At 41.5% G+C, this 13,399-nt stretch overlaps 1 protein-coding gene across 1 annotated transcript in view; it reads left to right on the plus strand.

Annotated features, from left to right (window-relative positions):
• Nucleotides 1–13,399, plus strand: part of COL4A3 (collagen type IV alpha 3 chain) — a 160,006-nt gene that overhangs the window by 96,559 nt on the left and 50,048 nt on the right. Inside the window, exons 10-18 of the mRNA NM_001166529.2 lie at nucleotides 1,446–1,508; nucleotides 1,634–1,669; nucleotides 3,509–3,550; nucleotides 6,834–6,911; nucleotides 9,348–9,410; nucleotides 9,800–9,859; nucleotides 10,920–10,964; nucleotides 11,271–11,324; nucleotides 12,079–12,120. Coding sequence (NP_001160001.2) covers nucleotides 1,446–1,508; nucleotides 1,634–1,669; nucleotides 3,509–3,550; nucleotides 6,834–6,911; nucleotides 9,348–9,410; nucleotides 9,800–9,859; nucleotides 10,920–10,964; nucleotides 11,271–11,324; nucleotides 12,079–12,120 — 483 coding nt within the window. The remainder of the gene's footprint in view (nucleotides 1–1,445; nucleotides 1,509–1,633; nucleotides 1,670–3,508; nucleotides 3,551–6,833; nucleotides 6,912–9,347; nucleotides 9,411–9,799; nucleotides 9,860–10,919; nucleotides 10,965–11,270; nucleotides 11,325–12,078; nucleotides 12,121–13,399) is intronic.

Consider the following 13,399-nt stretch of genomic DNA (forward strand, 5'->3'; position numbering starts at 1 on the left):
TGTCTCCTGCACTGCAAGACGGATTCTTAACCACTGGACCACCAGGGAAGCCCAGTCGTAGGCTTTTGAGAAAAGACGCAAAAGTCGATAGCTCTTCGTTTGTTTCTTGTTTGCTTGTTTGTTTCCTTAGGAAGCAATAAGGGGTCAGATGCTGAGGGCAGGGGATCTAGAAAGAGGAGACAGTAGCAATCTGGGACACGATGTATCCCTTAAATGTGTGTTGAGCATTGGCAATGTACTACAGTATGCTACTGCTAAAGGTATAAGAGTGGGACCTTCAGTTCTATAAGAAATCCCTCTTACCATCCACCTGCCAGTTAGGTACCAGGAGCTATTTAGGCTCTGGGATACCATAGTGCACAAATCCCCAAAAACAGTTTAACCAAAATTCTTGCCCTCATGGAACATGCCTTTTAGAAGGAGAAAATATTTCAAAATGTAAATTACTTCCTGTGTGTTGTGTTCAGTTCAGTTCAATCGCTCAGTCGTGTCTGACTCCTTGTGACCCCATGAACCGCAGCACGCCAGGCCTCCCTGTCCATCACCAACTCCTGGAGTCCACCCAAACCATGTCCATTGAGTCGGTGATGCCATCCAAATATCTCATCCTCTGTTGTCCCCTTCTCCTCCCACCCTCAGTCTTTCCCAGAATCAGGGTCTTTGCAAATGAGTCAGCTCTTCGCATCAGGTGGCCAAAGTATTGGAATTTCAGCTTCAACATCAGTCCCACCAATGAACACCCAGGACTGATCTCTTCTAGGATGGACTGGTTAGATCTCCTTGCAGTCCAAGGGACTCTCAAGAGTCTTCTCCAACACCGCAGTTCAAAAGCATCAATTCTTCAGTGCTCAGCTTTCTTTATAGTCCAGCTCTCACATTCATGTGTGTTGTGTTAGATAGTAATAAATGCTGAGGAGAAAAATTAATGTTGGGTTGAGGATAGGAAGTATCTAGGTTAGAAGGAGTGCTGTGGCTTTAGATTGGATATGCAGGAAGGCTCATGGAAAGGATAATGTTTAATTAAAGACAAGAAAAGGGAGCAGAAGTGAGTCATAGAGATAGACATCGGGGGAAAGAGGATTCTAGGCAGAGGGAATGCAGGTGGAAGGATCCAGAGGTAGGAGCATGCTTAGTGAGAGACAGAAAGAGAGGCGGGGAGAGGAAAATTTTCTGAAAATCTTAAAAGTCTTCTAAAGTAAAGCAAATGCTTTGGTCATTTTTCTGGAAATAGTACCATCAGGATGGTGGTACCCCTATGTAGTACCAGCAAGATAGTCCTGGTAGTTATACATGGCACATGGCCTTTACTGAAATTAACTGCAGGCGTAAATGGGAAACATTATGCTCTGATTTTACTAAAATAATGTAAGGCATTTAACTAATGGACATTGTTCTTCAGTAAGAAGTAAATTTGAACTTACTCTAATTCTTCTCTTCATTTAAAGGGTTTGCCAGGCCTTCCAGGTTTTCCTGGACCTGCAGGTCCACTTGGCCCTCCAGGATTCCTTGTGAGTATGAAGCCACCATTGCAATAGACATTGTAACTAATAAAAGAATCATAGCTTAAAGATTTTAAACATGTTGTAGGTTTGGTGCACTACCTGCTGTAATTTTAACTGATGGATTTTTCTAGGGCTTTCCAGGAACCATGGGACCTCCAGGACCTAAGGTAGATTGCAATCTATATGTTGTACCAGCCAGAACATCCTAACCAATCTAAAAGCCAACTCAGTCTGATTGCACATGCAGGTCTCTGCCGGGGCTTCTCTTTGGGACTCACAAGAATCCCCAGCAGGGACGTGAACCGTTCTCCACCTCTTTCTTCTCCTTTCCCTGCACTTCAGTAACTTGATCTCTGATACAAAGAGTCTTAATTCAATTATATGGAGCTCCTTGTTGGGAAAAGAGCAAGGATTCCTAGTCTATAAGTTTCCATTTCTCATAGTCCTGCTGATCTCTCAGTACTTTATCTTATACATTTTTGTACTGGGCTGCTTCCCAAAACCAACCGATAACTATTTTCTAGTTATTTTCATACTAGAAAATAAAAGATGACTGTTCATGTGCTCATTAAACAGGGTCCTGCATGTCTTTCTGTTACAAAAGCCAACTGTTAGGATTGGGGAGAAAAAAAAAAAAACTTTTTCTTCTATCTTCTTAGGTTCAGTGACTGGGTTAACAGGAGAAAAAAGGTTGATTTCATATGCATATGGAGACCTCACAGAAATGAAATGAAAACCCCAAAGAAGCAATCAGACCCAGAGGCTTGTATACCGTTTTAACAAAGGGTGATACATTTGTGGTGAAGTATCAAGACATAGGAAGTGGGTTGTGAGCTTCTAGGGGCAACAAATTGTGGGAAGGTAAATATATGGGGGAAACTAGTGGAAGATAAGGGTTATTTCAGTGAAGTTTGTTTATGCAGGTTTAAGCTGGTGTTGTCTCCCATGATGAGTTGTCTTCTCTTCTGTGCACAGGAGAGGGGAGGGTGACACATTCACACGGGGAAATCTGTGCCCAGCCTTGAGGCCCAGGGAGAGAGGAGAGAACTTTTTCTGCATTCCCTGTTTCTCAAATGCCTTCAGCTCAAAAAGAGTTCTTCTGCCAAAGTGGTGTATTTTGGAGCTGGATAGTCTGATCTCCTTCATTAGTTAAAATTAAAAAAAATGTTGAGAGAGGGCTGAGCCTCACCAGGAAATTAGTAGTGAACACAGTATCTCTTACTATCAGGTAAGCCTTTGTGTGTAGGGTACTTTCCAAGGTGCTTTCACATTTACTGTTTCATTGATGTGCGTGTATATACACACACGCAGACACACACATATGTTCTCTGTGAGATGAACAGGTTCAGGTTAAGTGAATCATCAAACAGTAATTGGCAGAACTAAAGTTTAAAATCTTTTGATTCGTCATCCTGAGCTTTTCTCTGCTGCTTGTGGCCTAATGGGATGAAAATCTGCAAACTCAGAGGCAAAGAAACAAAGAGACATTGGTTGAAACGATAGATTTACTGAAGAGAGATGATTCACATTAGACTTAGCTCATGTTCTAACTTACTAGTGAAGTCAGGTTAGCTTTAATTCTGTTTTTAGTTCTCTGTTAAGTTTTGAATTTCAGAATCCTGAAGTTCAGCTACACATCCCTCTTATTTTTAAGACTAGAAAACAGGGCACCAGAAGTTATGTATCCAGCCAGCAGATTCAAAACTAGCTGGTGTCTGGCTAAGCCAAAAAAAAAGGTCCTCTGAGCCGGCTTCCTCCTCCACCCCACACCCTTTCATGCCATCACTTGCGTCTTTAAGTAACTCCCTTCAACTTTCTGCACTTTAAGATCTCTCCTTTTAAAAGAAACATGTTGCCACTCTACTCCAAGCAATAAAGTAACTTTTACAGTCCTAACATTATGATTAAAATGTAAGTGTTCAGTTACAAACATTGGAACTTTAATGGGCTTAGACTGTATATTTGTATTCATTAAAAAGATAATTTGGTTTTGTCTTTTCTTACAGGGTCACATGGGTGATAACGTGCTAGGACAGAAAGGAGAGCGGGTAATATATATACTGTGGTTTATTTGTGGGCAAAATATTTTAGGTTCCTTAGTAAACAACACGTTTTATAATGCCATTTGCGGCAACATGGATGGATCTAGAGATTGTCATACTGAGCGAAGTAAGTCAGACAGAGAAGGAGAAATATCTGATGATACCCTTATATGCAGAATTGAAAAAGTAATGATACAAATGAACTTGTATACAAAACAGAAACAGACTCACAGGCTTAGAGAAGAGCTTATGGTTGCCAGGGAGAAGGATGGGGGAAAGGGATGGTTAGGGGCTTTGGGATGGACATGTATGCACTGCTGTATTTAAAACGGATTATCAACAAGGACCTACTGTATAGCACAAAGAATTCTGCTCAATGTTATGTGGCAGCCTGGATGGGAGGGGAGTTTGGGGAAAAAAAATGGATACATGTATATATATGGCGGAGTTCCTTTGCTGTCCACTTGAAATTATCACAACATTCTTAATCAGCTATACTCCAATAAGGTAAAAACAGAACAAAAAAGTCTGAATAACCCAGATAACCACAATGGTGTGATCACTCACCTAGAGTCAGACATCCTGGAATGTGAAGTCAAGTGGGCCTTAGGAAGCATCACTAGAGAGGTGATGGAATTCCAGCTGAGCTACTTCAAATCCTAAAAGATGACACTCTTAAAGTGCTGCACTAAGTATGCCAGCAAATTTGGAAGCTCAGTTTTCATTCCAATCCCAAAGAAGGGCAATGCCAAAGAATGTTCAAACTACTGCACAATTGCACTCATTTCACATGCTAGCAAAGTAATGCTCAAAATCCTTTAAGCTAGGCATCAACAGTATGTGAACTGAGAACTTTCAGATGTACAAGCTGGATTTAGAAAAGGCAGACGAGCCAGAGATCAAATTGCCAACATCAACTAGATCATGGAATAAGCAATAGAATTCCAGAAAAACATCTACCTCTGCTTCACTGACTACACTAAAGCCTTTGACAGTGATCCATCACAACAAACTGTGGAAAATTCTTAAAGAGATGGGAATACCAGATCACTTTACCTGCCTCCTGAGAAATCTGTATGTAGGTCAAGAAGCAACAGTTAGAACCAGACATGGAACGACTGGTTCCAAATCAGGAAAGGAGTACGTCAAGGCTGTATATTGTCACCTTGCTTATTTAACTTATATATAGAGTATCATCATGAGAAACGCCGGGCTGGATGAAGCACAAGCTGGAATCAAGATCACCGGGAGAAATATCAATAACTTCAGATACACAGATGACACCACCCTTATGGCAGAAAGCAAAGAGGAACTAAAGAGCCTCTTGATGAAAGTGAAAGAGGAGAGTGAAAAAGTTGGCTTAAAACTCAACATTCAGAAAACTAAGATCACGGCATCCAGTCCCATCACTTCATGGCAAATAGATGAGGAAACAATGGAAACAGTGACAGACTTTATTTTGGGGGGCTCCAAAATGAAATTAAAAGACGTTTGCTCCTTGGAAGAAAAGATGATCAACCTAGATAGCATATTAAAAAGCAGGGACATTATTTTGCTGACAAAGGTCCATCTAGTCAAAGCTATGGTTTTTCCAGTAGTCATGTATGGATGTGAGAGTTGGACTGTGAAGAAAGCTGAATGCCAAAGAATTGATGCTTTTGAACTATGTATTGGTGAAAACTCCTGAGAGTCCCTTGGACTGCAAGGAGATCAAACCAGTCCATCCTAAAGGAAATCAGTCCTGAATATTCACTGGAAGGACTAATGCTGAAGCTGAAACTCCAACTTTGGCCACCTGATGTGAAGAACTGACTCACTGGAAAAGACCCTGAAAGATTAAAGGTGGAAGGAAAGGGGAATGACAGATGATGAGATGGTTGGATGGCCTCACCGACTCAATGGACATGAGTTTGAGCAAGCTCCGGGAGTTGGTGGTGGACAGGGAAGGCTGGTGTGCTGCAGTCTATGGGGTCACAGAGTCAGACATGACTGAGTGACTGAACTGAACTGAACTGAGAGTGTACTGTGAGAAATTCCAGGCTGGATGAAGCACAAGCTGAAATCAAGATTGCCGGATGGAATATCAATAACTTCAGATATGCAGATGACACCACCCTTATGGCAGAAAGCAAAGAGGAACTAAAGAGCCTCTTGATGAAGGTCAAAGAGAAGAGTGAAAAAGCTGGCTTTTAAAACTCAACATTCAAAAAATGAAGATTGTGGCATCCTGCTGCTGCTGCTGCTGCTAAGTCGCTTCAGTCATGTCCGACTCTGTGCAACCCCAGAGACAGCAGCCCACCAGGCTCCCCCGTCCCTGGATTCTCCAGGCAAGAACACTGGAGTGGACTGCCATTTCCTTCTCCAATGCAGGAAAGTGAAAAGTAAAGTCGCTCAGTCATGTCCGACTCCCAGCGACCCCATGGACTGCATCCTACCAGGCTCCTCCATCCATGGGATTTTCCAGGCAAGAGTACTGGAGTGGGTTGCCATTGCCTTCTCCGATTGAGGCATCTAGTCCCATGCAAATAGATGGGGAAACAATGGAAAGGGTGACAGACTTTCTTTTCTTGAGCTCAAAAATCACTGTGGATGGTGACTGCATCCATGAAATTAAAAGACACTTGCTCCTCGGAAAAAGCTGTGAGAAATCTAAACAGCATATTAAAAAGCAGAGACATTATCTTGCCAACAAAGCTCCGTAGGCAAAGCCATGGTTTTTCCAGTAGTCATGTACACGTGTGAAAGTTGGACCATAAAGGCTGAGCACCAAAGAACTGATGCTTTCGAACTGTGGTGTTAGAGAGGACTTGAGAATCCCTTGGACTGCAAAGAGATCAAACCAGTCCATCCTAAAGGAAATCAGCTCTGAATATTCATTGGAAGGACTGTTACTGAAACTGAAGCTCCAGGACTTTGGCTGCCTGATGCGAAGAGCCAGATGCTGGGAAAGATTGAAGGTAGGAGAAGGGTACGACAGAGGATGAGATAGTTGGATAGCATCTAACTATCTAATTCAATGGATATGAGTTTAAGCAAACTCCAGGAGATGCTGAAGGACAGGGAGGGCTGGAGTGCTGCAGTCTATGGTATCACAGTGTCAGACACAACTGAGCAACTGACCACCAACAACAAAAGACTTACGAATACACATTTTATTTACTAAGTCACATTGAAACCAAAGCATTTGCTGTGTCTCAAGTTTTGTTTGCTTTATTTTTTAGGTAAGAACTAAAGAGGAAATGTAGATCTCTTAAGCTTTTTTGTAATTCCTGAGTGTGTTTGTCTTCAGGGTGTGAAAGGATTGACAGGACCCCCTGGACCACCAGGAACAGTTATTGTGACTCTAACCGGCCCTGATAACAGAACGGTAACTCTTCTGTGTTATTATTAGGCTCCTGCCTTCCCCTCTCTGCCATGAGGCTCTGTGATCCCTTACCTCTTTTATAAGCTCTGTCACCTAAGTCCATTTTCCAGGTGGCCCAGTGGTAAAAAAATCTACCTGCCAACTCAGCAGACAAAGGTCCAATCCCTGGGTTGGGAAGATCCCCTGGAGAAGGAAATGGCAACTCATTCCAGTATTCTTGCCTGGGAAATCCCATGGACAGAAGAGCCTGGCGGGCCACAGTCCACAGGGTTACAAAGAGTCGGACATGACTTAGTGACTAAAAACAGTAACAACACCTAACTCCAGTCCAGCCAGCCTGGGTCTCTGGATTTTATTCTTTTCCTGTCTTTTACTCAAGAACTGGAAAACATGAGGTGGAGAAGACCCAAGGCAAGCCACTTTCAAGACTGTTGAAGGAGGAGCCTCAATCTAATTTTGCTTACCCTTTATCCTCATCCCTCTCACTGTTCCTAACACAGGCTGGGTTTTCAGTGTGTATTTTTGAATAGGTGGTAACACAATGGGTGTATGTCTCTGATCCAACTGGATGGTGGTTTTGCTATCTAGTCACTCAATCATGTCTGACTCGTGACCCCATAGACTGTAGCCCGCCAGGCTCCTCCCTCCATGGGATTCTCCAGGCAAGAATACTGGAGTGGGTTGCCATTTCCTTCTCCAGGGGATCTTCCCAACCCAGGGATTGAACCTGTGTTTCCTGCTTGGCAGGTGGATTCTTTACCACTGAGCCACCAGGGAAGGGTGGTAATGGCCTAAAAATAAGGGTGGAGTGTCATCATAATCAAATGGGATGTTTTTACCCTGCCATTATAACCCCAAGACACTGTGGCCCCCATTCCTCTCCAAGGACACCATGACTCTTATTCTGAAATTATCAGGTGCTTTTTGCTCTCACATTGGGGTAGCTGGAAGGACTGGGGAACAAAATTGAATCAGATGCTCAGAACTGCATCACAGCATAATACCCCAATCCTAGACACTAGGTTGATCCTGAAATGTCTGGGACAGGTAATAGGGAGTGAGAGGGAAGCTAATAATTTTCCTGTGGATTAACTAAGAAATTGGAGAAGGAAATGGCAACCCACTCCAGTATTCCTGCCTGGAAAACACCATGAACAGAGGAGCCTAGAGGGCTACAGTCCATGGAGTCAAAAAGAGTCAAACTAGACTGAGTAACTAAACAAACTAAGAAGTAAACATAAATCATTTCTCTTTTTTAAAATTATGATTAATTGTTTTGATAATACCTTGATTGCAATATAATTTACATGCTGTGATTTTCACCATTTTAAAGAAGAAATTCATGGATTTTCATTATAATTAATTTTTAACAGCATTATTGAGGTATAAGTCACATAACATATAATTTACCCATTTAATGTGCAATTCAGTGGCTTTTAATGTATTCACAGAGTTGTGCAACTTACCGTGGGCATTTTAGAACATTTTCATCACCCTAAAAGAAATACCTTAGCCATCACTTTTCAATATAATTAACTTTTAATGATAGACGTTATCAAACAAAACTGATAAGTTAAAACACGGCAAAGTTCTATATGACCAAAATAATAACTCTCATTGAATACTGGAAAAAATATTGCCTGAGGAAAATAACTGAACTTTTCAGAATTAATCAACAAAAGTATATTTAATAAAATCTAAAGCTTTATTGGCTGAAAAATTGATTTAAAAAAATCTTATCTTGAGAACATTAAGAGCTGGGAGATTTGACCCAAGGGATAAAAATTTCTTTTTTAAAAAAATGATGTTTTTGAAAATTATATTTTTACAAAATATTAATAAAATGTGATAAGGCCAAAACAAACCTGATTATTGACTCAAATCCTCATTATAGCATTTACTCAGAAAATAATTGATCTCAGTGAAAATAATTTCAATATATTAAAAATGAGAGTAAAATATATTGGAAATGATCTGATTATGCTTATAGAAAACTGATTCAGGAGTTAAATTAGTTTAATATAGTTTGATCTAAATTACTTTCTTTTTTAAAAAAGAGACTGTACAAAGGATATATTGTACAGCACAGGGAATACAACCAGTGGTTTATAATATAAATGGGGTATAATATACAAAAATCTTAAATCACTACATTGTACACCTGAAACTAATATAATATTTGTAAATCTACTATTTATTCAGCCAAATCTACTATACCTCAATTCAAAAAATAAAATCCAGCACACAGAATGTTTGAGTATCGTTTCAGGGGGTTAACAGGTATAAAATTCAAAATGTGAGAAATGGTGATATGTTAATAGGACGTATATATGTAAGTTGAAAATCCAGTTCATTGGACAGCTAGAGGACTTTTCCAAATGTAGTCGATAATATCTTGTTTGCTCTCTTTCTCATGACCTCAACTTGTTTTTGTGACAGGACCTCAAGGGAGAGAAGGGAGACCTGGGAGCCATGGGACAGTCCGGACCCCCTGGACCCTCTGTAGGTCACTTAGAATCATATTGTTCCCTTGAAACTAAAAGTAGAAACTTGGAGCATATTTTGATGTATGACCTACCTTTAAGGCTTAATATTAGCTAAAGCGTGATAGCATTTTACTGCAGGGATCATAAATACTAGAATTATCTTATGGCCGCTTCTAGCTGAAATCCCTGCACTGTTTTATATGCACCCTCTGTCACCCATCTTGTGATTTATCTTCAGCATCTGATTCTATAGCATCTGTTTTTAATTTGATATTCATAAATAAAATGTCTCACTTAGATAACCCATCATTTCAAAAATTTTAATGGAAGGGAAAAGTTAATAAAAATCGATGTAAGTCAAAGATCAGTAATTTACAAAACTTGACCTAACTCTCATTGATTCAGGGGCCGCCTGGAGAATCTTATGGATCAGAAAAAGGTGCTCCTGGAGAACCAGGCCCACAGGTGAGTTTGGAAATCAGTGTCGTGTGCAGCCTAAATTAATGGAACCCAGGTCTTCTACATTGCAGGTGGATTCATCTGGGCCACCAGGGAAGCCCCAAATTAGTCAGTACTCAGGACTTTATAGGTGGCAAGTATAAGATGCTTAGGGCTTCCCAGGTGGCGCTAGTGGCAAAGAACCTGCCTGCCAACACAGGAGACATGAGACAAGAGTTCCATCCCTGGGCCAGGAAGATCCCCTGGAGGAGGGCATGGCAACCCACTCCATCATTCTTGCCTGGAGAATCCCCATGGACAGAGGAGCCTGGTGGGCTGCAGTCCATGGAGTCACAAGGAGTCGCACAGGACTGAAATGACTTAGCCCATAGTACCCAGCATGCAGCACTCTCATTGTTTAAAAGCTAAAAATCATACACTGGGAAAAGTATATTTTTTCTAAGAAAAATATTCAACTAATGTTGTTTTTAATTTTATGATGGAAGGTAAGTACCATAATAGTTAATCCCATAATAGTTAAACAGCTCTGTCTCTTTAAACACTGTAAAATTCCTTTTATATGTATATTTAGATATAGACACGTCTGCAGTTCAAGGAGTTGCCAACATTGCAAATAAATACATTGACTGTGAACGCCTCTCTCTGAATTTTCCTGCTTACTTCTCTGCTCAGCGCTTCCCTGATTTTCTTTCTAAGCTTGGATGGCTAACTTTAGTTTAGCCAGGACATGGAAACAACATGTGTCCATTGACAGATGAATGGATAAAGAAGATGTGGTACATATATACAATGGAATACTGTATGTGTGCAAAGTTGCTTCAGTCATATCTAACTCTTGCCTGGAGAATCCCATGACCTTCCCTAACTTCCCAATCTCACTGGCTTCTGCCTTTCCTGGCAGAAGAAGGTCATCGTCAGTTCTGCAATTAATAGCTTTTCCTTCTAATAACTGAAGGAAACCTCAGTTAGGCTTTCTTGCCTAAGATCAAGAGATTGTATCATTTAAGTTTTTCATGTTTATTAAAGTATCCGTAAGTTACATGTTTTTCTTTTGTTTTTGTTTTAGGGAAAGCCTGGAAAAGATGGTGCCCCTGGTTTCCCTGGCACTGAGGTAAAGTCATGAAGTCATGACTTGGTCCATTGAAGTAATGAAAGTCAGTCGTATTAGACCAAGAAGGGTTTTTGAGAGTCAATCATGGTGGGCTACAGTCCGTGGGGCTGCAGATATGGAAACAACTGAGTGGCTGAGTACGCATGCACCTTTAGTGTTACGCCCTCTCTGTGGAGAGAGGTCATCTGAACACTCTTCCCCGCCCCCCCCCAACCCCACCAAAAGGAGTTTAAAGCATTTTGCTTGCTACAGAAGAAATTAATTATCAGTGTGTCTTCTGATCTCTTCACTTTGCTCTTCTCTTAGGGAGCCAAAGGAGACAGGGGTTTCCCTGGGTTAAGGGGTGAAGATGGCATTAAGGTAATTCCCTTCCTGACATCTGCTTTCAGCTTTTATTATTGGTTGGGTTTTCTCACCATTTTCCTCCCCACATCCTGAAACTCAATGCAAGGAGCTGCAGTCAGAGTTCAATAAAATACCTCAGCATATTTGTTAGGAAGAAAGGAGAGCTGTGGCGGCTTTACTTAAACACTTGAAGGGAAAGATGTTAAACCTGTTCTGTGTAGTGGAAGCTGGCTTAGGACCAGTGGGATTTTAGCTTCCCATGAGAAAGGAGTTGGAAGGGACCTGTAATTGGAGGAAGTATCGGCTCATCGGAGGTCAAGCATGGTCTGAACCCTGTGAGTCTCAACCTGGGTCACGATGAACTGAATGGTCATCTTGGTGAACTGTGGACTGTGTTTCACATCAACTTATTTCTACAATTGCCTACAACCCATGGCCTGGCTTCCCTGTGCCTCTAGTCCAGGTGCGAACAGGGAGAGCATGCAAGGATGCAAGCATCCTTTGAAGGGAGTGATGTGGAGGAAACCTAGAGAACAAGAGCCACTTCTTCCAGACCTTATAGATAAGATTTCTGCCTGAGATATGGCCCTCCAGGAAAATAATCAAAAATCAATATCCCTTTCGTGCTAATTTGACTTGTACATTTCATAGAAATGATATCAGTTTTAGCATAGATTTGTTTAACTATGCTTTTTGATTTCTAAGTATACCTAACATGTAAATACTTTTGATTAGTGTGCTCATAATTTGTAACTGTCTTTCTATACAGGGGTGGAAAGGAAACTCTGGCCCTCCAGGATTTCGTGGTCCAGTAAGTGTAATGAAGGACAATATTAACGTTATGCTTGATCAAGTCTTTCCAAATATCAAGGAAATTTTGAATCAGTGTCCCTTATTAACTGCTATGATAGAGATTATAGTATTTACCTTTTTATCAATTTAGGGCCAAAAAAATAGCCATTGTCATTATTTGTCCATTCAGTAATGGACAAATATTTTTATCTGGTCCTACTTGGTCCCTGGAATGTACTGGCAATGCCCATCCTGGGCTGCAGAGAAGAAAAAGCCTTTGTCTAAACAGGCCCGGCCTAAGATCATCCTGCACCTTTGAGTAGCATAGGAAGGCAGCAGTGAAGGACAGGTCAGGTCCTGGGGGTGTGGGAGAAGGACTTCACCTTCTGGGCCCTGTTATGACAGCCCTGAACTATGAGGCAGCAGCAGCTCAACTTTGGGTTGAATTCAGGGCCTGCAAAACCCAGTGACCGCAGCCCAAGCTTCCTTGGTGGCTCAGATGGTAAAGAATCCACCTGCAATGCAGGAGACCTGGATTTGATCCCCAGATCAGGAAGATCCCCTAAAGAAGGGAACGACAACCCATTCCAGTGTTCTTGCCTGGAGAATTCCGTGGACAGAGGAGCCTGGTGGGCTATCTTCCATATGTTGCAGAGTCAGACATGACTCAGCAACTAACACTTTCACTCTTAAGCTCCTTAGAGGCAGGTGATCCTCCTTCTCGAGTGGACATGGATTTGATGTCCGTCAGCTCCTGGCAACAGGGTGGCCACGCTGTATATAGTGACTCTGTAGCTTGAGGAGATGAGTGTGAATGGGACCCAGGCTCTGAGTTCCGGTACCTTCCTTTGCTGCCTCAAATGACGGTGGTTCTCACGTTCAGAGTGCAGAGCAGAACTCCAATTTAAGACCTGCAGGTGTGACAAAAAGCTCCCTGGTGGCAGAGGAGTCACTGGGGGAGTGTGTTTGTGTCCTCCTACAAATGCAGTTCCCAGACCCCCCAGGCCAAGTAAGTTAACTCAGTAACTGAAGGAGGGTCCCAGAAATCAGCTTCTTTACCTTGCAAGCAAATGATTCAGATGACAATCCCAAGATCCTTTTAAGGGGTTGCTGGGAAGATGAAAGGCTATTTTGTGAAAGTACTTTGCCAATACTTGGCAGATACATACATATCTTGATGGATTTTATGATGGAGGAGTTTATTGCACTGTTACTACTATTATTATTATGAATTCTTTTTTTTTACTTTATGCATACAGTTTTAACTACAAAGTTCTTGTTATAGTTCTTTAAACAAG

This window comes from Bos taurus, chromosome 2 (genome assembly GCF_002263795.3).
Source record: "Bos taurus isolate L1 Dominette 01449 registration number 42190680 breed Hereford chromosome 2, ARS-UCD2.0, whole genome shotgun sequence".
Classification (NCBI taxonomy): domain Eukaryota; kingdom Metazoa; phylum Chordata; class Mammalia; order Artiodactyla; family Bovidae; genus Bos; species Bos taurus.